General features: G+C 38.2%; 3 protein-coding genes and 1 pseudogene across 4 annotated transcripts; 1 reads left to right on the top strand and 3 right to left on the bottom strand.

Moving 5' to 3' along the window:
* The first annotated feature begins 220 nt into the window (after positions 1–220).
* On the top strand, positions 221–7,666 carry LOC112189962 (annotated as a pseudogene).
* A 317-nt stretch (positions 7,667–7,983) lies between these two features.
* Positions 7,984–9,767, bottom strand: LOC112187688 (phosphoserine aminotransferase 1, chloroplastic). The gene has a single exon (XM_024326575.2). It carries the CDS (start codon positions 9,550–9,552, stop codon positions 8,266–8,268), a length of 1,287 nt encoding a protein of 428 aa, XP_024182343.1. The 5' UTR covers positions 9,553–9,767; the 3' UTR covers positions 7,984–8,265.
* A 929-nt stretch (positions 9,768–10,696) lies between these two features.
* LOC112189476 (G2/mitotic-specific cyclin-2) lies at positions 10,697–13,987 on the bottom strand. Its single transcript, XM_024328815.2, has 11 exons — positions 13,820–13,987; positions 13,611–13,731; positions 13,456–13,512; positions 13,124–13,169; positions 12,900–13,037; positions 12,684–12,809; positions 12,002–12,091; positions 11,696–11,917; positions 11,502–11,600; positions 11,245–11,423; positions 10,697–11,128 (listed from the first exon to the last, which is right to left on the bottom strand). The coding sequence occupies exons 1-11, from the start codon at positions 13,872–13,874 to the stop codon at positions 10,984–10,986; spliced, it is 1,278 nt and encodes a 425-aa protein (XP_024184583.1). The 5' UTR covers positions 13,875–13,987; the 3' UTR covers positions 10,697–10,983.
* Positions 13,988–17,189: 3,202 nt separating this feature from the next.
* Positions 17,190–22,787, bottom strand: LOC112190917. Of its 2 annotated transcripts, none has more exons than XM_024330434.2 (14): positions 22,673–22,787; positions 22,505–22,577; positions 22,306–22,416; positions 22,116–22,213; positions 21,938–22,021; positions 21,677–21,813; positions 21,421–21,493; positions 21,275–21,320; positions 21,064–21,173; positions 20,812–20,919; positions 20,671–20,730; positions 19,821–19,882; positions 18,794–19,106; positions 17,190–18,103 (listed from the first exon to the last, which is right to left on the bottom strand). In XM_024330434.2, the coding sequence occupies exons 1-14, from the start codon at positions 22,742–22,744 to the stop codon at positions 17,453–17,455; spliced, it is 1,998 nt and encodes a 665-aa protein (XP_024186202.1). In that variant the 5' UTR covers positions 22,745–22,787; the 3' UTR covers positions 17,190–17,452. The 2 variants fall into 2 exon arrangements, with proteins under 2 accessions (XP_024186202.1, XP_024186201.1); XM_024330433.2 differs by having other exon boundaries at positions 22,505–22,580; positions 22,673–22,759.
* Between the last annotated feature and the right edge of the window lie 91 nt (positions 22,788–22,878).

Raw genomic sequence — 22,878 nt, 5'->3', positions numbered from 1 at the left:
GATTTTTGCTACTAACCTAAATGATTGGGGCCGTTTTGGAGTAATAAGCAGTCATGTAACTACTTTGCAAGCTTGCGGTTGATTTTTTCTGTTCTCTTCAGTTCATATGAATAGTTAATATACTTTCACTTTTACCGACAAAAAAAAGTTACTACTTTACCAACTTAAACAGTTATAAATCCACAGTCAATTACTGAAACACCCTTGGGAAAGTGATTTGACGGAGGCATCGACCATGTCCACCGTTAGGAGAGGCGCAAAGCAGATGCAAAGTGCTCAGCTCAGACGACGACGTTTTCTAAGTCCCGCCCTGTATCTGTTTCTCTCTCTGCTTAGGTTCGCCTTCCACCCCAAGCCGGACCGACACCACCGGCGATCTCTCTATCTTGGCGGTGAAGAGCTTCTGTTGCTTGACGGATCCTCATCCTCCAGCTCCCCAAAAGGTACACATTCATTTTCTTCAAATTGATCCGACGAGATCCGCGAATTGATTATCGGATTGAATTTGTATGTCTCTCAGCCTCAGGTAGGAGTTGGATTGGAGGAAGCGGAACAATGGCCGAGGCGGCTCAAATGGAGGACAATTGGAAACCGCAGAGGCACGGAAGCGATAGCAATGGAGATCTGGCATTGGAGAATGGCAGCTCAGGCGATGCTCATGATCAGCTTGTGCAGATGGTCACGGAGCTCAAATTGCAGAACGAATTCCTCAAGTCTCAGATTGAAGGCTTCAGAGTTTGCAACCAGCAGAACCGAGTGAAGCCGGTGGTTCCGAAGAGGTTGAACGGCTCCGGCAGAGCATTGAGTCATTGAATTCGCAGCTTGAGGAAGAGAAGCAAACACGAGCTGCGGCAGAAGAGGCTCTGAAGCACCTTAGAGAAGAACACTTGGAAGCTGATTCAAGAGCGCAGGACCTCTCTGCAAAGCTAGCTGAAGGTCAGATCGTGTGGCTTCGTTTGTAAATTTGTAGCTTCTGTGAGACACTGGAGCTAATGACTGTGAATTTGCGAGTTTATGGTTAGGAGTCTGAATGTGTAGCATTGTGTGTTGAATTGTGTAGCTCAACAGAAGTTGGATCAAGAAATTAAAGAGCGTGAAGAGAAGTACTCTGATCTTGACTCGAAATTCACCAGGCTTCACAAACGAGCAAAGCAGCGTATTCAAGATGTTCAAAAGGTAAATATTTAGTGTGTTACAGTGTGTAGATAGAATGTATAAAAAGGAAAACCGTCCTTTAAGTGGAAATTGAGTTCATATGTTGGCTGGATATGTTTATACTTTCAGGAAAAAGATGACATTGAGGCTAGATTTCGTGAAGTAAATGAAAGAGCTGAGCGAGCATTATCCCAACAGTCAGCATTGCAGCAAGAGCTTGACAAAACCAGGCAACAAGCAAACGATGCACTGAAAGCAATTGATGCTGAGAGACAACAACTAAGAAGTGCAAATAATAAGTAATATACATTTAACCGCCAACTATGACCAATTTGTGCATTTGTTGAGATAGTATAACTATTTTGTCATTTCTTATATTAACTTCAATTATACTGCCGATCAGACTACGAGACAACCTGGAGGAATTGCGAAATGCACTGCAACCAAAAGAGAGTGCTATCGAGGCACTGCAACATACAATTTCGGAGAAGGATCAGGTAGGAATGTGTATGCTCATCCTTTGAGCGATTCAGTCTCTGCTTTCATAACTTTAGTTTTGATAGATCAAGAAGTTCATCACATGTTCATGTAGATAACCTATTGTGTATTTGCTTTCTGTCTAGATGTTTTCATTTGTGCTTAGTGTACAGTCTATGTGTCTTCCTAATTACATTATCCTGCATATCTGTTACATTTAGACCTTTGGTTTATTTTGCAACCACAAATGCGTATGCAACTTATTGTTCGGCTGTCCTGTTTGGTTGTATGTGCACAATCCAGTGGCTGCATGAGCAAAGTCTGATAATTACAATTAAAAAAAAATGATGAATGGTTATTATTATGGAAGCACTACCTTTTCTATTCATCTTGAATCTTCTGGGACCTGGATTATTATTATTATTAATCCAAGCTGCTGAAATATTATATTTCCAAAAGCTGTAAATTATCACATCCAGCGAGAAAGTTCATAATAATCTAAATGAAATATTTATTGATAAAAAAGAAGAAGAAGATAAAAAGATATGTCTATGTTGATGTTAACTTGCGTTGTCTCAGATGTTAGAAGATATGCGAGGTTTGCTTCAGGCTGCTGAGGAAAAAAGGCAATCTTCATTAGCTGAACTCTCTGCTAAACATCAGAAGGTGTATATCTGTTCACAGACCTCAATTTTGGTTCCATTTGCATATGATAAAAAGGAATTATGACATAGTTCCTCTTTGTCTCTTATCTTTTTTCAGAATTTGGAGAGTTTGGAAGCGCAACTTGCGGATGCATCATCCGATAGAAATAAAGCAACTGAAACTATTTCTTCACTGCAGGTGAGAATTTATTAATGATGTTGATTCCATTTTCAAGTTGGGTTCACTTTTCTGTAAGTGGCATTGTATTTTGGTGGCCATTTCAGTCCAATACATACTAATCATCATGAATAGTACTTGAAAGTTGAAACCTCTTCCTTGTTCTTTTAGGTAATTATAAATTTCGATATTTTTATAACCTTTCTAATGCACTTATATCAACATTGTTAAGCCATAGTTAGATCAGGTACAAATCAGCCTTCTGCAGACTCATAAACCTTAAAAAGAAATTAGCATGTTTGAGTTTAGCTTGTCTCAATCAAGTTGCATGCTGGGCCTTATGCATAACCACGAACAAGTTAATTTGAGCTTGAGTCTTCAGCTCCTTTCTTTTGCAGGCTAGTATTAATATGAGAGAAAGGTATTTCGCTCATTAATATACTAGGGACTGAAAAGTTTGCCTTTATAATGAGAAGACACTGAAGTTGAAATGAATTACTGGCTTTTCTATCTTATATCTTTGCTGCCTTAAGTAATTTTATTCCAGTGCAAAGTCTTGTTGCACGTGTCTGGATTTTTCAAATTAATCAGACTGGTAATGAATGTAATTTTCCAGATGCTAGTTGCTGAGAAGAGTCAAAGATTGCAGAGATGGAAGCGGCATCAACGGGTGAGGCAGCAAGGCTTAGAGCTGCTGCAGAAACTGTAAAAGGAGAGCTTGCTCACCTTAAACATGAGCATGTATGAATTGAACTCAGAGGATAAGTAAAAGTTATGCATATATATTATGGCCTCCAGGATATGGATTTAATTATTTCTTTCGATAAAATGATTGAATTCTTTTTTGGCTGCCATCTTGTTTAGCCCTGTAATTTATGACTTTTGCTGACTTGGAGGGAGACATTTTTTATGTCTCCTTTGATAAATGTCATCGTTAGCCTTGCCTTCGGTTACATTACAGGTCATGTACCTGTGGGATATACTGCTTCTAAGTTTGATTCTAAATACATTTAGTTGTTCAGGAGAAAGAAAAGGAGAGCTGGGAAGCTGCCTCTCGAGGACTGAAAACAAAGCTGGAAGTCACTGAGAGCAATCGGATATGTGCTGAAATTGAAGTAGCCAAAATGAGAAGTATACTTGTTTTCTGTGCTAAATATTCATCTGTTTAGGTGTATATATATGAAATTGAAGTAACCAAATGAGAAGTATTTATATCAGTATGGCATGCTATTGGGCAGGTCAGCTGGAATCAGAGGTGTCTGCACAAACCCAAATGCTTGATGCGAGAGATGCTGAACTTGCAACTGCCAAGGAGGAGGTATAAATTTACTCTCTTCTGTGTTACATCATCATCATCAGAGTTGACAGCCATACTCACTTGAGTATGTCTTTGAATCTTGCTCTCCGACTTCAAACCTTTAACAAGGGCCATGATCTTGCTCAAATGTGCTGCAAATCTTGATTTTGTTGAAGGTGAAGTTGCATACATTTAATCTTTCTTCTGTCCTTACTGTTCTACCTATTATATCCTGCAGATCAACCGCCTTAAAAATGAATTTTCTTCTTATAAAGTACGTGCTCATGCACTTCTCCAAAAGAAGGATGCAGATCTAGCTGCAGCTAAAGACTCTGAACAAGTTACAGCTCTTGAGGAAGCACTAAAAGTGCGTGCTTGTAATTAATCTCTGCTTTTGTAGCATGAAGAAAAATAATGAACTGCCCTGCTCTTTCCATTCACTTTTAATACTATACATGTCTTATCCTTTAGGAAGCTGAAAAAGAAGTTTCGTCTCTGAGTGCTGAAAGAGATAAGGCCCTTCAGGATCTTCAGGATGCCTTGACTAATTATAATAAAGAACTAGCAGAAAGGTAATATTATTGTTGAGTTCATTTAATCTGAAGTAAGGTCCTTCATCCGAGTTCTTCTAATCTGGGCATTACTTTCTGTCTATTTTAGAACATTCTTCTCCTTCTATTGAGCAATAACTAATAGGCCCAAAGATGGGTCTTATTAATACACGGCCCATCATTGAATTTGAAATTCTTCGTTACGTAATATACTTCTGTCAAATGTCAAGCAATTGATCTTGATCTTCCTGTGCCACACTTTTACAGAGATGCAGCTCTTAATGATACCATGCAGCAGATCAAGAGCTTAGAAAAAAAGCTCGAGTCTACTAATGCCCATCACCGATCCGCCAAAGAAGCATGGGAAGTTAACCTTAGTAATTTGGAAGAAACATGGCGGGGTAATATTTTTGTCCTAATCAACTTTCAAATAGTGTTTCTTTTATGTTTTTCCTATTTGTTTGTTAACTCTTCTAGGAAATGCTTATTTTGTTCAAAGTTTGAGAGCAGATTTCATTGGGATGATTTTTCTTTTTTGCAGCAAGATGTGAAACATTAAGAGCTCAAAATGAAGCATCTTCTGGAGAAGACATAAAAAAGAATTGGAAGAGCTCAAATTACGGTATAAAAAATTGAAGGTATTGGCATTCTTCCTGCTCTTTCAGCCTCTAATAAAAGTGTTATTATTTTTCACTTATTGTGTTCATCATTTGCAGGAAGAACACAGTTCATTTCGTGATCTTGCTGATAGAATGATGGAGGAGAAGGACAGAGAAATTTCTAGACTTGTAGATGATAATAAGAACCTTCATCAATCTTTGGAGTCAAGACCAAAGGTAGGTTCCATTTTTTTCAAGTAACTTTACCCTAATAATCCAATTTTTGCTGTTTTTCCCCATATTTTCCTGACATTTTTTATATAAATCTCAGGTTGATCATAACGATAATTATAGCACAGGTAAACATGCTGAGCACAATTATTGGATTTAGGGTGGTTTTTACCAGGATGCATGGTGGAGTTCTAACATGTTCTTTTCTGGACAATATCAGGCATGTATAAACAGGATCCATCAAGTTTAAGCACCTCTGCGTTAGAACAGCAGATTCTGGTAATCATAGTTTTCCTCTGTATTTTTCTTGCTGTGTAACTACAATGCCTAAATTTCCATTTCTACTTTCATGTCTTTTCACAAAAGAAGTGAAAAGTAAGTATTTTGTTGAACCCGTATTAGCACGGCGGTCGTGCTAGAGATTTACAATTGTAATCTCTGAATCAGATAATTGAATTTGGTCGAATTAGAATATCTAGGTGCTTTATATGGTTATCGTGGTAAAGAACATTGGCCATACTGGTAATCTGTAGAAGTAAGGTTGATTTAAATTCTGTAACCCTGTTTATCATCAATATCCTCATTTCCTCATCATGTAATAGTTGCTAAGATGGTGCGAAGTTTACTCATCATATCTTCCTCCATCCTCTGACTGATATGGTATGATGGTCTAAAGTGGTGAAATTTTATAATAAATCTAACTATTTTGCTTAAGATCTTACTATGAGCTCAGGTTTATGAGCTATTGTTTTTTATATGTTTGTATCCTTTTCTTTATTGGTGCCGGTGTGATGTTCATGAACTGAATTAATGTAAACTCAGATTCTGGCAAGGCAACAAGCGCAAAGAGAGGAAGAGCTAGCACAGTCACAGAGGCACATTTTAGCGCTTCAAGTGTGTAATCCCTCCTCATCTTGATTACTACTTAGCTGCAGTGCAGTTCTCTTATACATGTTTATTATTTAAAATCAGGAGGAAATTGAGGAGCTGGAGCATGAAAATCGTCTGCATAGCCAACAGGTATCAAGAAGCCTGGATATTTAAGGCTTTAGTTATTTACTGTTCCTTTTGAAAGTTGTAAGAAACTGTAGAATGTAGAACGAGAGTCGGTCAAAATTTTATATGAATTTTTCATATCTGAAATGAAAATGCTGATGTTGGCTTCAGTCACTGAACAATGGAAGTCAATAGAAGTTTTGATTGTTTGAGTTTCGCAACACATGTAGGAAACAATGTTGAAGACTGAGCTTCGCAACATGGAAAGATCACAGAAGAGGGAAGGAGTAGATATGACTTACCTCAAAAATGTTATATTAAAGCTTCTTGAAACTGGTATGTTTTATAGAATATTGATACAAACAATCAAAGTTTGTTTTATCTATATTTAAATGATCATATAGTGAGATACAAGTGATGTTTAAAATACTGATAATTTTTGTTTACCAAAATAGGTGAAGTGGAGGCTCTATTACCTGTGGTTGGTATGCTCCTTCAGTTTAGTCCTGAAGAGGTGAAATTCTTATCTCCTACTTGATGCTACAGTTATAGTTGGTAGTCATCTGCGACATATCTCAAGTTATTAGAAAATAGGTTTCAACTAGCTCTGCCCGAGTCTCAGACAGTGTGCGCAACATGACTGTATAGAGAAATATAAATCATAGAGGCAAGATTATCACATTTAACAACACTGCTGGTGTTATTACTGGTTAATTGTGTCTTCTGTATAATGGCTGCCCTAGTGTCAAACAGTGGGACACATAAAGATTTGACATAGTTTCCGGCTATGATGATGAAATATTGGGGATGCATTTCATTACATTATGATAGCACGACAAGAATTCTCCTCCTGTAGCTTATAAAATCTATTGTAAAAGAATTCTAGTAGAAATTTCCTGTGTCCTGCAATGGTTTTAATAGACTGGATTGAATTCTAATATATGCATTATAATACAGATCCAGAAGTGTCAACAAGCATACCGCGCATCTGTAGATGTCCCTCCTAGCGCAGCAAGTGATGCTTCAGGATCTGCCACCTCCTCGCTTTTCTCAAGATTCTCATTCACTTAATGGCAAAATGAAGTTTTGTAGACAATTCTTTGCACGAAAAACCAGCTGCTACAGCTGCTTGTCTCCATACAAAAGATGGAAGGGTGCGATCACAGTAGATCTTGTATTCTTTTGTAAAAGTGAACCATTCATTCTCCATACCATCCAGAAAATGTAAAGTACGACAGCACAATTCAGTCACAGAGAGAGAGAGAGAGAGAGAGAGAGAGAGAGAACATTCTGGGCGTCATCGGTCCTTCCATGATTTATTGTAGTGTAACAAAAGAAAAAGGCATGATTTGGTTATTTATTGGGACGAGAATACGGATGTTGAGGGCGTGCTTTTATTTGACATCTGATTGAATAGTACAGTTTAGATTACCGTCAGATGGCAGCCTCAGCAGTTTTACCTCTACTCACACCCTCTTGTTACTCTTTGTAAGTAATGTTCACGTTGGTTTTATATGCATGAATCAATTTTTTGACCATCGATTTGAGTTTGCCGGTGGCTGATCATAGGTCCTTGTCTACAATAAATTTCTTTTTTGGTTCGAAATCAATTCGGTCTCAGCAATATGAGCTGCGATTTTAATTTCATTAAAAGAGTATCAGACAAGATTTATCAAAATGATACAAGCCTGTCCCCTGGCTATTTATTTTCCGAAGATTTTCTTCTTGGTGGGTGGGGTTGTTAGAGAGTGATTTGCAAGTATGCTCAAATAATTTTGATTTTGTTTCGATTTTCAGACTAGAGAGGCTTAACTAGATATGAAACAAGAACGAAAGCAAGAGTCGACAGTAACAGTTGAACTGAAAAATTGAGTTATTCATTACTCTCATCTTATGACAACAAAATTACATCGCAAAATTAGCCTAAACCCCTAAACTCATAGGACATCAACTTCATCCCAAGTGACAAGAATTTCATAACATGCATCCAAAAATGCACCTTACATAATCACATTGAGCAAACAACAATGCCAAAAAAAATACAAAACAGAAGAAAACAAGGATGTGGCTAACAACCCTAATAGAAATGGCAAGAGAGAAAAGGAAGCACAGATGAGCATATTGGAGGATAGCTAAATCAAGCATACTTTGCCTGAAAGTCCTTCATGAAAGCAACCAACTTCTCCACCCCAGCCAAAGGCATAGCATTATATATAGAGGCCCTCATTCCTCCCACTGACCTATGCCCCTTGAGCTGCACCATCTTCTCCTTAGCCGCCTCCTTGATAAACTCGGCTTCCAACTCCGATTTCTCAAGCGTAAACGGCACATTCATCAATGACCTCACCGACTTCTCCACCGGGCACCTGTAAAACCCATTGCTCCCATCAATGGCATTGTACAACAGCTCCGCCTTCTTCTTGTTCTTCTTCTCAATCCCGGCCAAGCCGCCCTGCTCTAGCAAATCCTCAAACACAAGCCCACACATGTAAATCCCATAGCAGGGAGGAGTATTATACAGCGAATTGTTATCATCATGGATCTTGTAATCAAGCATTACTGGTGTGACTTCCTGAGCATTTCCAATCAGATCCTTCCTGATGATCACAATGGTCACCCCAGATGGCCCCACATTCTTCTGTGCCCCGGCGTAGATGATCCCGAATTTAGAAACGTCCACAGGCTTTGAGCAAAAATTAGAGGACATATCAGCAATCAAGAGCCCATTTTTGGGGGTTGGGTAGGTTTTGAACTCAACCCCATGAATGGTCTCATTTGCACATATATGCAAGTACTTAGCATCTGGGGTCTGCTCTAGAGCATCAAACGCCGGAATCTTTGTGTACTTTTCCGACTTACCGGACCAGATCACCTTGGGCTTGCTGTACTTCTGGGCCTCCTTGAAGGCCTTGTCACCCCACGACCCGGTAACCAAGTAATCCACTTTATCATCGGGCTTGCACAGATTTAGCGGGATCGCGGCGAACTGGGTGGTGGCGCCGCCTTGGAGGAAGAGGACGGAATATTCTTGGGGAATATTCAAGAGGGTTCGGAGGTCGGACTCGGCCTTCTGGATTATGGAGGAGAATTCCTTGCCGCGGTGGCTCATTTCCATGACGCTCATGCCAGATCCGCGCCAGTTGTAGAGCTCCGATTGGGCCTTCTTGAGAACGTTCTCCGGGAGGTTGGCGGGCCCGGCGGCGAAGTTAAAGACCCGATCTTGGGACTCGGGCGGGTTCGGGCGGAGATCTTGGATTGGGGTCGTGGTGGCAGCGCATTTGATCGACATGGGTTTTGCGGTGGTGGTGGGGGAGATTCGGGTGGAGGTCATGGGGACGGCGGTGAAGGGTAGTTTGGGGTTTTTGAGGAAAGTGGGAGTTGGGTTTTGGAGGAGGAGGGAGTGAGGTGAGGTTGCCATTGCCATGGTGATTGGTGGCGGTGGCGGTGGCGGGTTTTGGTTCAGAAATAGAGAGAAAAAAGGAGAAGGGTTTTGTTGGTGAAGATCTGAATCTTGGTGTTGGGGTATTTATATTAGGGGTGCTATGAAATTGGATATTCCATTAAGGTGTGTATTTCATAGATTTGAATTTGGTGTGGTTGGTGGAAAGGTTGAAACTTGGAAATTGGAAATTGGGATCAACAGTACGACGTCGTTGGCAGTAGGAATGAATGAATGATGAGTTTTATAAGTTGGCGGCTCATGTAGTAGGTTTCGATTGTTTTGGACTATGGTGAACACAGACTTGCACTACAAGGACTTCTTTCTAAAAGGTTTGTGATGGGATCACTTTCATTCACCCTAGTAACTCCCTTGTTCTTTTTTTGTCCATTGGTAGTGTTGAATTTTGATTTGGGTTGGAAATGTACAAATGTTATTATAATACCTTTCAAAGCAAAATTGAAACTTCCTTTTATATTAGTGGGTTTTGGATTGAGTTGGAAATGTGTAAAATTAGTAGTTTCATTTCTATTGTAATGAAAAAAATGTATCAAACATCTGGTGAAAAATCAGGGACCTATCTGGCCATTACAAATCCTTCATTCTAGAAACTCTTTCTAAGTGGGTGTGATGATTTCATATGTAAGACTATATACTGACATATAGTTGTTATTTAGGTTCAATAAAGTAATCTCTAAACTAAATCCATTTTGAACATGAAACCAAATTTATTACCCAAAGTACTATTTTCAATTTCCTCCAATACTTTATTTTAGATTTCATGTGACATAACTTGTTATGAATTTATAGGCTGATATCATTTAGAAAGTATGTGCTTTCAACATAAATGCTAAATGAATGAACTAGCATTCACAATGAACCTTTTTATTGTGACAGGTCTAGCATGAAGATCTACTGATGTGATTCGTTAAACAGCCCTATCTATGAATTTACAGTAGAGAAACACTAAAACCTCAATTAATACAGAATCCTTTTAGCAAGTTCTATTTCTTTTTTCCGTTATTCCCAACAAGTGTAACTGATGATAGTGACATGGGTTGTGAACCGAGTTAGGTATCTTGTAATAATGTACTCAAAAACAGAAAGCACAATCCAAGTTGACAGCAGATTAAGAAATTTGTATTTCATTGAATTATTGTCATGGAATAAGAACTAAAGTACAGTCAATGTAAAAAAAAAAAAATGGAACGAAAAATGAGTATGCTCAATTAGAACATACATACAGAAGAATCAGCCGTGGCTGTGAAGCAATGAGCAATTGAGGCTGCAAGCTTAGAAATCTAGAATACCAATTCCCAGGTGCAACCACAGTTGCTGAATTATTATGTGCATATTCCCCACCCACCCAATCAACCCTATTACAAATGTCATGTAAGGTTAGTAGTATATGCCTTGCTATAGTTGGGTCTGTAAGAGAAACTTTGCTGGTTCACAATTCGCAATGAAGCCAAACTTGGATGTACAGAACTTCCTATGTACCCCTGTGAGTTTCCCTGCTGCTGCCTTTTGGTGGAAACCAACCATCAAACTTGTACATTCTCTGATAGCAATCAAGAAGTTACCAACATTAATAATTCTTCATCTATTGATAATTGATAATAAGTATCATATTGTACCATATCTAATGAAGGTCATATACACTAGGCAAGAACTTACAAAAGCTGATCTTCCGAGTAGTTTGTGTGCCACTCACAGGTTCTACTCCACTGCTTGAAACCATAAAGAGTACACTGAGCAGCGTAGACTGCACTAGCAGCCAACAAAGATGGCGAGAACTTAAGCATCTCGTACTCCACGAGAGAGAGCTCGATCAAGAAGAAGGATAAAAGTTCAAGCTGTTTTGAGGATAATAATAGTTCAGAATCTTATTACTGTGATAAACGAAATTGATTGTAGTTAGATTCACTGCTGACCTTTTTGTCAGATTGAGCAGCCTTGAGGAACCTTTTCATGAAAACATACGGTGTTGGAACTGACATGTTAAATTGCAATGTGTTGAGGATCAAGCTCTCCTGCAATTTTATTGGGAAAGGAAACAGAATTTCAATTAGTACATATTCTCAAAGAAGTAAGTAAAACTGTTCAGGAGCACGGAAAATTGAATTACCATTTCCAGGATTTCCTTCCTTGTGTAAGCCTTATCGGATATAAGGATTAAATCGCCAACAACAGGCACAGAAACTTCCTCATACTTGCATGCTAAAAGCATGGCAACCAGACCAACTAACTGAAGTTTCTTTCTTACCACTGTTTGCTGGGATAAAAATCTATCTATAAGATTAACAGTAAGAAACAATGTCTCGTCCAGGAGCTCGAACTTGTCGTGCACCTGTTGATTTGGATATGCAGATAAATCATTAGAAGTTCATGAGAAATCAAATTATATATTGTTCAACTAGAAAGATTAACATACCTCAATAAGCCAGTCAATTAGTATAGCCCTCATCTTCTCATTGATGTCAAATTGTTGTTCCAGATAATCAGGTGGGACACAGCTAAAACCCTGCAAGATAAAAAAAACATTATTTAGTCATCACACTTTGGTTGGAATTGATGGTTTCCTACCAATATACTTAATTTGGAATATCAGATAGGAAAATTGGTTATTCAAAGACCAGATCAATACTGGCTACTGAGATAGTTTCAAAAAATCAATATCCACCGAGAATCTGAGGAAACATTTAGAAATGAATTCCAAATGCAGGACAAACAACTATTAGTTGAATCTAGCCATGACATAAATGCTTTCCCTTTCCAGATAATTATAACTCTGTCATGACCTTATGAATGAATCCATCATAGATCTACTCATCCCTGTGTCATTCAAGGACTGTGTACATTACTCTTAATGTGGCTGCCACATTAATATAGCACACCAGTACACAGGTGTACCTATAAATGAGATGAATGTCTAATTCAGCGCGTTTTTGTGTGAATCTGTTTGGTTCAAACAATGTATATCATTTGAGTTTTGTACCTTGAGTTGAATGTCTAATTCAGCGCGTTTTTTAGTGAATCTGTTAGGTTCAAACAATGTATGACTTTGTATCATTTGAGTTTTGTACCTTGAGTAGTTTCTATGATGAGTATATTACCTCCATTTTCCTGTAATAAGTATAAAGATCCTCAACATACTCCACAACCGCTAGTGGGTTCTTTAAATCGCTGCTATCAATGTCCACAAGTGGCTCCTCCACAATATCCTCCATTTCAACCTCCTTCTGAAACATCAAATTTTCAATTGAATCAGTAAAATGGGTTTTTCCAATAAACAATAACAATCCAAAAACTTTACAGGACGAAAGATATACCACATTGGCTTCATTAGGCATTGTTTCTGCTTGTTCTAAGAACATGGGCTCTGGCTGGTCAGCCTGGTCTTCAGGTGACTTGAATTCCTCATCTATGAATATACAATCTCCAAAACTATCTGAGGGTTTCTTAATTTCCTGTTCATATAAATCACATTACCCATTAGATAAGATAAAACAGATGAATAAAGTCACAAATTAATCACAGGAGGATTAATAGGTACCTCTTGACTCAATTGCTGAGTGCTTCCAATTTGTGCAGCAAACTTCCTATGAATTTCAAATCAAACCCAATGTTAAGATTTAAACCAATGAAAAGGTTAGTACCTCTTACTTCAACACATTCACTCATGATTACTGTCTCAATTTCAAGCATGAAAATCATTGCTATCTTGAAAAATGAAAGATCTAAGATCTAATTTTGAATTCCATTTACTTTTCCCACCTTTTTTCTCCACACCCGAAATTCAAATTTTCATTTCTTTTCACCCCACTTTTTCTCAACAGCCAAACAATTGTAAAGAAAAGTGAAAACCAAAAAAACTCAAATTCTAACCTTGTAATCGGTCTATGCGCCGGATCTGCCTGCTTCTTTTCACAGATCTCGTGCTTTCTGAGAATAGACCCAAAAAAAAAAAAATATTCAATCCAAGAACAACAACACCCCTATAATTCCATGAAAGACTGAACATTGGGACCTAAGAAAATTACCCAGGAAAGCCTCTCTTGTTAACAACACAAGGGTAAGGCTTAGCTCCAATTAGACTCTGATTAATAACTCCCAATGCCCTCCTGTTATGCCCAATCTTCCTGTTACCCATTTCTACTCCCCCTACATTTCATCCAAAAAATAAAATCAAAAAAAGCCACAATGTTTACGGTTTCAAATCCAAATCCAAATCTGGGGCACCACAATTCACCTTGAACATTTGTGGGTCTGACCAGATTAGTACAGTTCTCATCAGAAATAACCATCTTGATGAAGGAACACAAACCCAAATTGACAGAGAGAGAAGAGAGAGAGCAATCAAGGCAGAGAGAGCATGTAACAATTAAATACAAGTAGAGTAGTGGAAGTAAAGACAGAGCTACATAATAATAATAAAGACAGAATCAGTGGGCATTTGTCTCCAAAGAAGCCCTTAAACCCTTTTTCAAATACAACGGCTAGTGAAATCTGGCCGTTGGATCATGCCGATTGCGATGGACTTTCTATGTATGTCTGAACAACGGTCATCTACGTTGGCATGTGGCGTCTGCCGTACTTTCAAATCAAACGGCCAATTTTTTTTCTCAGAGTGAGAGTTTTTCACTTTTTCCAGTTTTTTTTTAATGTAATCACTACCCAATGATTGGGGGTTTGGTTGGTACACGGCAGAATCATATGCGCTCCAGCCCACTTGAGCCTGTTTTTATTATTATTATTTATTTTTTAAATAATAATATTGACGAAGGAAAGAATGAAAATGATTGTATATTGGTTTACCAATTTAGGATGGTTATATATAGTTAGATGATAATGTCCTGGGATTATAGAATCTGACCAAATTTTGCAAGTTCTTATTTGTTGGGATAAAAATGGAATGATATCCGGTGTTTTTCATGATATAGAGGAAGGAGATTCTATTAGGTTTCGTAATTGTATTAATGTTATAATTTTTTTTAATGAATTTAATGAAAAAGAAGTGAATTGCGATTGCTATATATAGCAATCTTGCTTGGCTAAGAGCAACTCCAACAGTTTCCCCATCTTTTAATTTTTCTTTATTTTAAGGAAAACTAAGCTTCTTTTACTCCAACGAATTCCCTATAACTATCCCTATTTTAGTGATAGTGAGGAAAGAGAAAACCAAATTCCCTAAATTTACAGCAATCTCTAAAATTTTAGAAAAGAATTGTGGAGATTTTAGAGATTGCTGTAAAATAAGGAATCTGTTATAGTTGGAAAAGAAAAAGAAGCTAAAGTTTTGACTTTTGCTTCCCTATAATACAGAAATTATAGGGAAGCTATTGAAATTACTCAAGCTACCTCAATTGGATACGGGAAAAACAATGGAGCAGGGAAAGAATTTAAGAGAGCGCGGGAAATGTTTGTAAGAGCGGAAAGAGTTTAAGAATAAGAATAGGGATCTTATAAAACATATTTTCGCATTCATATATACGAAGGAAAACTCTGAGAGAAACCCTAACTCGGAGACGCTCCAAATTGCAAATTTCTTGTCCGGCGGTGGCCCTAGCACCTCAGCTGGCCATGGCCTCGCCGATGCCACGTGGTTCTACTGCCAGACGGGAACTGAATGAGTTGGTCAACTAGTTCTTTGATTGGGTTGCTCAAGTTTTTTGGTAGGTGAGGTTTGGTTGCGGGTTTCTGGTAGGATATCTCTGGGAGGTGGCTAGGGATGGCAAATGGGGCGGGTTGGGGATGGGGATCACAATACCATCCCCATCTCCGGGGTCATTCTATACTCTCATCCCCGCCCCAGTCCCCAATAAAAATATATTGGGGATTCCCCGTCCCCATTCCCCACTGGAGACTAAGCCTCCAAACCCGCCCCAAATCCCCAATAAGAATTTAATAAATAAAATAATTTTTTCTCATATTGCCTTTTTTAAAATTAAAATCTATAATAAATAAATTTAAAATATGATTAAATTCATAAATCATAATTCAGTGAGCGCAAAAATCAAATCACTATTAAAGTAAAAGTGTAGTCATTAAAGTAAAATAGTAAATGTATATATTTGTAATTTATATCATAAAAATAAATTAAAATATATATAAGTTAAATATATATATATATATATATATATTATTGGGGCGGGTTTGGGGATGGGGATCACAATATCATCCCCGCCCTATCCCCAATCTTAGATAGTGGGGATTGGGGATCCCCATCCCCATTCCTCATTTGTCCCCGAATTCTCCCCCCCCCCCCCATTAGGGGCGGGTATCTAATGGAGCTCCGCCCCGCTGGGGATTTTTGTCATCCCTAGAGGTGGTCGATCTCGTATTGATGGAGGCTTAGATTGATGGTGCGATTCGAATTTAGTGGCGGCGTCAATCGGAGATGGTGAAATCGGGACGGGTTCTTGGTGATGCAGCTTGTGGCGGTGTGGTCTTTCGTCGTGTTTTCTTGTGGCGGCGTGGTTCGTCGGGTTTCAGTCGTGGAGAATTGTGGCGAACTCGGGGCCGGGAGATGCAAACACAAAGGCGGGGCTGCGCTGGAAGTTTGGCGGTTTGGAGGTGGTGACTGGACCTGGGCCAAGCCAAGCCTGCTGGGCCTTGAATGGGTCTTCTTCTTAGGCTATTTAAGACTGCAGAATTTTGGGCTAGGGTTTTTTTCCCTAGGCCCATGTTTATGTTTTTAGTTAGTCTAATTACAATAATTCCTTGTATTAGGAAGCTACGCATTTGTGTGCACTCTATGTATCTCTAGCGCCTCTGAAGTAGTACCAAAGGAGGATCTCCGCTATGTCTACGTACATGACATGTCTAATGAGTGGGTCTATTTCTATGTACCACTGTGGGTACTACTACTATCTTTTTGTCTGTCTGTACATGGCAGTGAAAAGGTATGCAACGGCCTATTCTGGCTTTAGAAGAATATATCTATTGACACCCGGATTCGGGTTTGGTTAAAAAAAAAACAAAATAAGAATAGGGATCTTAATATTTATTTATCAAATCTTTTTAAATGATAAAATTTCCCCGTCCCGACTAGGGACCAACATGCTAAATTAATTATTTCTATTAAATTATAAGATAATACATTTAAAATATTTCCTTTGTACTTTATAGGTCCCAAATTTTTTCTAAATTAATAATTTAGTTAAGAAGTACGTAATAAATTGACTATGAGGTTTTCTAAAAATATGAGTAAAGACTAGTCTGAGATTTTGAATCTCATCTTTAATTCGCAATGCGTCCAAAAGTAATACTATTTAATCTTAACTTGGTCACTTGAATCTTCTAGTACTTAAATCTTAACTTAGTCACTTAATGTGAAAAATTGAATTCATTGAATCTTAATAAGTGAAAAAACTTAGTAGACAATGAAACATTCGGCAAAAAACAAATAGACGAGACACTAGCAGCTGTAGATCATAAGATTTGGACAAAGAAAGCTATAGATTAGAAGAGGAGCGTAACCAACTAATTGGTACTTTAGGCTATTGTGGACCAACAAACACAAGGAACAAAAAAAGTGCCCCTTTTGGACCCAACAAAGTCCCATTTTGCCAACTTCAGGCCCATCCCATGTACATGTACCAAAAAAAAGCACGATTCCAGTTCCAAAAGATCTCCTTCATTCAGCGCCAGCAAATCATGGAATTAATACAAAATTTGTAATACAAACTATTCTTTAGTGCCTCTTAATCAAACATAAGAATTACCTAAGCCTACTTCAAAAAGTGCTAAACCTGAAGAATGAAAAGAAATGGGAATAGGAGGATAGCAAATGTTACAATGAGCAAAATCTGGGATATGAAGATATGTCAGATTGTCAGCTTCTACAGACCTTCTAAACGTCCGTCATTTGTCAGTTGCAAAATTATATTTTCTTGAAGAGACTAGACACTCGAAGTTGACTGCTTTTCTCCCCCTTGTCTGGTACTTCTTTGCGTTTCTGTATCTTCTCACCGCTCAAGAGACTAGATAGACTGTCATTCTCCTTGTCATTATTCTTCTCAACTGTCTTTAGTTGCTGCTTCGTTGCCTTATGTTTTTTCTTTATCACCTTCTCTTCAAGCAACTGGCATGTTTCCTTCTCTACATTATGTCTCGGAACTGAAACCAATTGTGATAATATTACAGCATCTTGGTTATCAATGTCCATCTCTTGCTCCAACGGTCTGCATTTCCTTTCGACCAACTTATGTTTCTTCACAAACTCTTGTTTTAGTTTAGGAGTATCAGGTTTAAGGCCACGTTTTTTACCCTTATTGCAATTTTCCTTAATGCTCTCCTGCTCCAGGTGTTGGTAGTCCTCCTGAACAAATTCCTCCCCTTTCAAAATACTACTGCTCATGGTTTCTAAAATAATTTTGCCAAGCACAAATCTTGTCTCGTGCAGAAAACCTTTCCGAAGTACAGGGTAATCAATTTCATAACTTTTTCTTTCTCTATTGTAAGATTTGATGTCGTCGGCCAGAACTCTAAAAATTTCAGCAACACCTTGGGCCGTTTTCTTTGGTACAAATACCTAGAAATCACATCAGTTGCAATATTTTAGACACATATTAACTACATACAAGTACTCTGACTAACATGTTAAATTCAATCACTACAAGGCTACCACAAGGTATGAGAATAATATGGTTGTAATAACTTCTCAGTACCACATCTGACACGCATCATATAGAATTATAGATCAACACAAGGAAACAGAGCAACAATTGCAATTGGATTTTCTGAGACGGAGATGTGACCAACTCAGGATTGAGCCAAGGATCATTTCCATGGAGTAGGGTAAAGTTCTGTCATCCATTCCAAGCAACCTGTTGCCATGTGTTGACCTTCCAGTTCCAAAAACATGTGTGTGTGTGTGTGTCTAATATCGACATTGTGATGATAAATAAAAAAGAAACAACCAAAAGACGATCACAAGTCTTGCCACCTCTCAACATATGACAGAAATAGCACAGTAGTAGGTCACTACAGGATTCAGAGAAGTTCTACAACTAGTGAAAAATCTCATTTTGACTCCATTGAGTCCAAGAATTTGTGGCATTTTTCTTTGGTAGAAAATTAAAGCTGATAAGTCAAAAGTTAACACAGTTGCAGATAAGTTTATGCTCTGTGCTTGAATTTTAAGGCCAAAGTACCAAATAGAACTATATAATGATGCTCCAAGTTACAGCTTATGGAATGAATAGCAATCAGATGTACTTACCAATCCAGAGCATGGAGATTCAGGATACTTAGACATCGTTTCGACAAGACTCTCAGTTGCAGTTAGAGCAGCAATAGAATCTAAAACAAGAGAGGCCAATAAGGAAACTTCTTTTTCAAGCTCTTCCTCTGATTTACATGCAGATGAACTTGATATCTCAGGTAGATAGTCAACTATCACTTGAGCATTGTCTCTAGCAAATGTAAGACCCTTTTTGCATCCCCCATGATACAGGACAGAAGCAAAGGTGAACACCACAAGAGCGTCTTGAGGGTGACTGACCAGTGCCATGTGAAAAGCCAACAGAGCTACCCTGTAAGAAAGACACAATTAATCATCAGAGACATTCAAATATATATAATGAAAACTAACTATGTCATAAAATGCATAATTCAAATCTAATTAGGAGCAAGCACAGCCACAACTATCCTGCAAACATAGTCAACAAACCTTGACTGACATTATTGCCCAGAAAGATTAATCCATGGGTTAAGCACTAACCACAGAATCCCCAATAGATTCAACCAATAGGTGATTGGATGACTTACAATGGTAGCTATGACTCATGTAACTTGACCCAGCTATTTTGATGAGATATAGAAGATCCACGAGGAATATAATTTTCTATATGCCCTTGCTTTATTTCTGTAGACACTTGTCTGAAACAAGTGATGCACTTTGATTATCTTCAATGGTAAACACTTATTACCCAAACGTGTTGGCATCTTGGAGGAAAGGTAATGTCGGAAGGAATTTAAAATTTTAGATTGAAGTAAGGAATTTACATTTGTGAATCTAATTAATTCGTAACTCACAAATCCAAGCTATACTAGTCCCCAGAATCAAGTTAAAAAATTGCCATTGAGTGAAAGTTGTAATCTAACAGGAATAATGACAATTATCTCACCATAAACTGCAGTCAGAAGGCCAATCAACCGTGGCAACTTTATCCAAACTAAATAATAATGACAATTATCCAATTTCTAGAGAAAATTGTAATCTAACAGAATAACGACAATTATCTCACCATAAACTGCAGTCAGAAGGTCGATCAACCGTGACAACTTTATCCAAATTAAAGAATAGTTTCTGTTGAAAAGGGAAAAAAGAAAAAAAAAAGTTAAATAAAATGTTAGGTAGAGATATGGAACAAAGAGTCAAAGACTACTGAGCTACGTACATTACAAGTAGTATCAATAGAAATACCAAAAGAACAATATATAAATAATGTGGAAAAAGAATTTAGAAACCTCTAACAACTATTGTTCCGTAAACTCTATATTGTAGTGCATTAAATGAAGTGTAGAAGTTCTCACATCGTTCACCAACTTCACTGAAGCTTTGAATTTGAAAACACTGAGGCCTTCTTAGACCACAATTCAAGTAGTGGAGTAACAAGTACAAATGCCACATGACTAACATAACTGTCTTTTATGAACAAAAATTAAAAACCCTTTAACAGTTCTTGTTCAATTAACTTCTTTTTGTGAACACACACACACACTCAGAGAGCACAGAAATTTCCGCAAACCCGCTTAGTGGGCATGGCTCAAAACAGGGACCTCCTGCCTAAAGCTACAGCCTTTAGGAGACATCAAACTTTAGCAAGTAGATAGGTAGGTAGAGTGAGGAGATACGAACTCCAGATCACATGGAAGGGCCTCACTATTCCTACTAACCCCTTGGTTTTCCAACAATCCTATTTGTGCAACAACAGACACATAAAAGCTCCAACATTTGCAACTTCATAAAATGCTCCTAACTTTGGATTTGAGAAAACTGAGGCCGTCTTGTAATAACTCAAGAGTACAAATACAAATACCACATGAGCACCAAAATATGTTCCCAACTTTAAGTTTTTGTATTGATATGCTTACCATCAACATCGTGGAATTCTGAGGAAACTTCCTAATCCTCTGTTCATCCAAGTATGCTGCCTGCAACACAAACAACCTATTATACAAAGTAGTGATTAAGAAACCATTTGTATAATGGCATAGAACTCAGAAAATACATACATGAATTGGAAGTAGAACTCTGAGTAGATTGAATTCCCAAAGCAGACAGAGAGATGGCTCAGCAGCTCCATAAGAAAGCATATAGTTCATTTCCATCATAATTCTACTCTGAATGGATAAAGAATGTCAGTTTGAACAAGTAGCATCAAACATCATCCCTCAAATAGACAACTGGAAAAAAGAGAAGGGTACAACAAAGAATCCAGACCAAAAACAGCCTCAAACAAATAAAGCTCACACAGGGTTGGTTACCGTTGCCAATGTCGAAATGGATGAAGAAAACTTATGTATAGCTGTCTCGGTTTCTTTTGAAATTTTCAAACTCAGACGAGCAGCAATTCTTAAGCCACGTAAAATTCTTGCTGTATGACAGAGTTTGCATAGAATTCAGAATCCAATACGATTTTCAGCTGGTGCATCCAACTAGTGTCAGTGTTTATGCATGAAAGGTCAGAACACATACCGCAATCCTCTTTAAATGACAACTTGGCGGAGCCTAACGACCGTAGCTACATCCATGTCAACCAACAATAGCATATCTTAATAAGCTGCAAATAGTATGTCGGAATATGTGCAGACTTCTATTAACCACATGAAGTTGATAGTTACCTTTGAGGATCTCAAATCCGCCATTCCATTTGCATAATCAAATATTTTATTTGATAAAGGATCAAAGAACAAACTGCTTCCAGAATTTCACAAGATATCCTGGAGTTAGATGGCATTGAATTTACAAAGTTCAAATGAACAGAGAGAGTGTTACAATTGATAACATAATTTGAAGTTTGAACTAATATTAGTGACAAAAGTGGAACAAAAAATAAACAAAAGAAGAAGGAAAATAAACAAAAGAAGAAGGATTGACCTGTTAATTGTGAAGTCTCGATGCATGCTGTTTCTCCAGCGGATGAAATCTTTCTTATCACAGCCCTTTGGCATTTGAGAGAAAGTAACTTCTTTATCAGAGTGTTTTGCTTTTGCCACCGTTTCAAAACTGGATACCTGTTGCAAAAATTAGAGAAATAACACAAGAACATCAAGATGGGATGTGAATGCCACATATGCAGACAAATGAACAAGAAATATCATGTAATATATAAATAAGTTACAATATTCACCAGCCAACCTCTATGACAGAACCTTTAATATGCACCATACATATAGGAAATCGTTGTCCGACAATTTGTGCACGATGGAACTGCCTCTTGATCTGTAGTGAGACAAGCAAACGAATTCAAGTCATCAACGCGCAAAAATTCATCAAAGCCTTGTGTAAAACAATAAAGCAGCCAGTGTCACAAGACCTGCTTAAGATTAGCTGTAGTGATCACGTCAAAGTCTTTAGGAATTCTTTTCAGGATTAAGTCCCTCACACATCCGCCCACTAAGTAGGCTTCAAACCCTGCATATACATACTATGATAAGCACACCATCGAACATGGAATGAAGCTTGAACAATGTACCAATACTAGACTTTAGATAACATAATGTTACCTTCCCTTCGAAGTATTCTCAAGACGTTCCAAGATGGCTCGGGAATCATGGACCGTGTTATCCCAAACACCCTGGAATCCACCTTTCTCCATTTCGACATGTCAATCAACCCTAACAATCCACAATTGAAAATTACAACATACACAATCAAGAAGCTATTAGAGGCTTTCACATTTGCCCCAATGCTGAATCGACGTACCCTCTTCATGGACCGACTCAGGAACCATTTTAGGGCGGGACTGAGGGCCTTCGGAGAGCGTGTGGGCGAGTCTCTGCTGTGTTCAAAACCATGGTCACCAAGTGTTCGACGAAATGCCTCAATGAAAAAGCAGATAGGGGAAGAAGAAGAAGAAGAAGAAGAGAGCACCTGTTGCTGGTTAAGAAGGAGTTTGAGGCGAGATAACAAGTGATTGTTGCCTCTGAGGGATGTTACCGCCATCGGAGTATAAATATCATACAAAATATTACGCTCATGGCGCGCTTTGTTTCTTTGCCTTTCAGCTCAGCCCTCCCTTCCCACAAACCTAGGGCTCATATCACCTGCCTGTGACTCTCTGCTGTCACCGCCTCATC

This window comes from Rosa chinensis, chromosome 2, assembly GCF_002994745.2.
Source record: "Rosa chinensis cultivar Old Blush chromosome 2, RchiOBHm-V2, whole genome shotgun sequence".
Taxonomy (NCBI): Eukaryota; Viridiplantae; Streptophyta; class Magnoliopsida; order Rosales; family Rosaceae; genus Rosa; species Rosa chinensis.
Note: the sequence above shows the minus strand (reverse complement) of the source record. Positions and strands in the feature narration are given on the sequence as shown.

Excerpts from the sequence above, each read along its gene's own strand:
- LOC112187688 (XM_024326575.2), bottom strand. The coding sequence starts at position 9,552 with ATGGCAATGGCAACCTCACCTCACTCCCTCCTCCTCCAAAACCCAACT.
- LOC112189476 (XM_024328815.2), bottom strand. The coding sequence starts at position 13,874 with ATGGTTATTTCTGATGAGAACTGTACTAATCTGGTCAGACCCACAAAT. Across the intron at positions 11,918-12,001 it reads TAATTGACTGGCTTATTGAG|GTGCACGACAAGTTCGAGCT; the intron begins GTATGTTAATCT and ends CCAAATCAACAG. Across the intron at positions 11,129-11,244 it reads TACTCGGAAGATCAGCTTTT|AGAATGTACAAGTTTGATGG; the intron begins GTAAGTTCTTGC and ends GATTGCTATCAG.
- LOC112190917 (XM_024330433.2), bottom strand. The coding sequence starts at position 22,744 with ATGGCGGTAACATCCCTCAGAGGCAACAATCACTTGTTATCTCGCCTC. Across the intron at positions 21,321-21,420 it reads CGGATTTGAGATCCTCAAAG|CTACGGTCGTTAGGCTCCGC; the intron begins GTAACTATCAAC and ends ACATGGATGTAG. Across the intron at positions 19,883-20,670 it reads AGAATTCCACGATGTTGATG|AAACTATTCTTTAATTTGGA; the intron begins GTAAGCATATCA and ends CCTTTTCAACAG.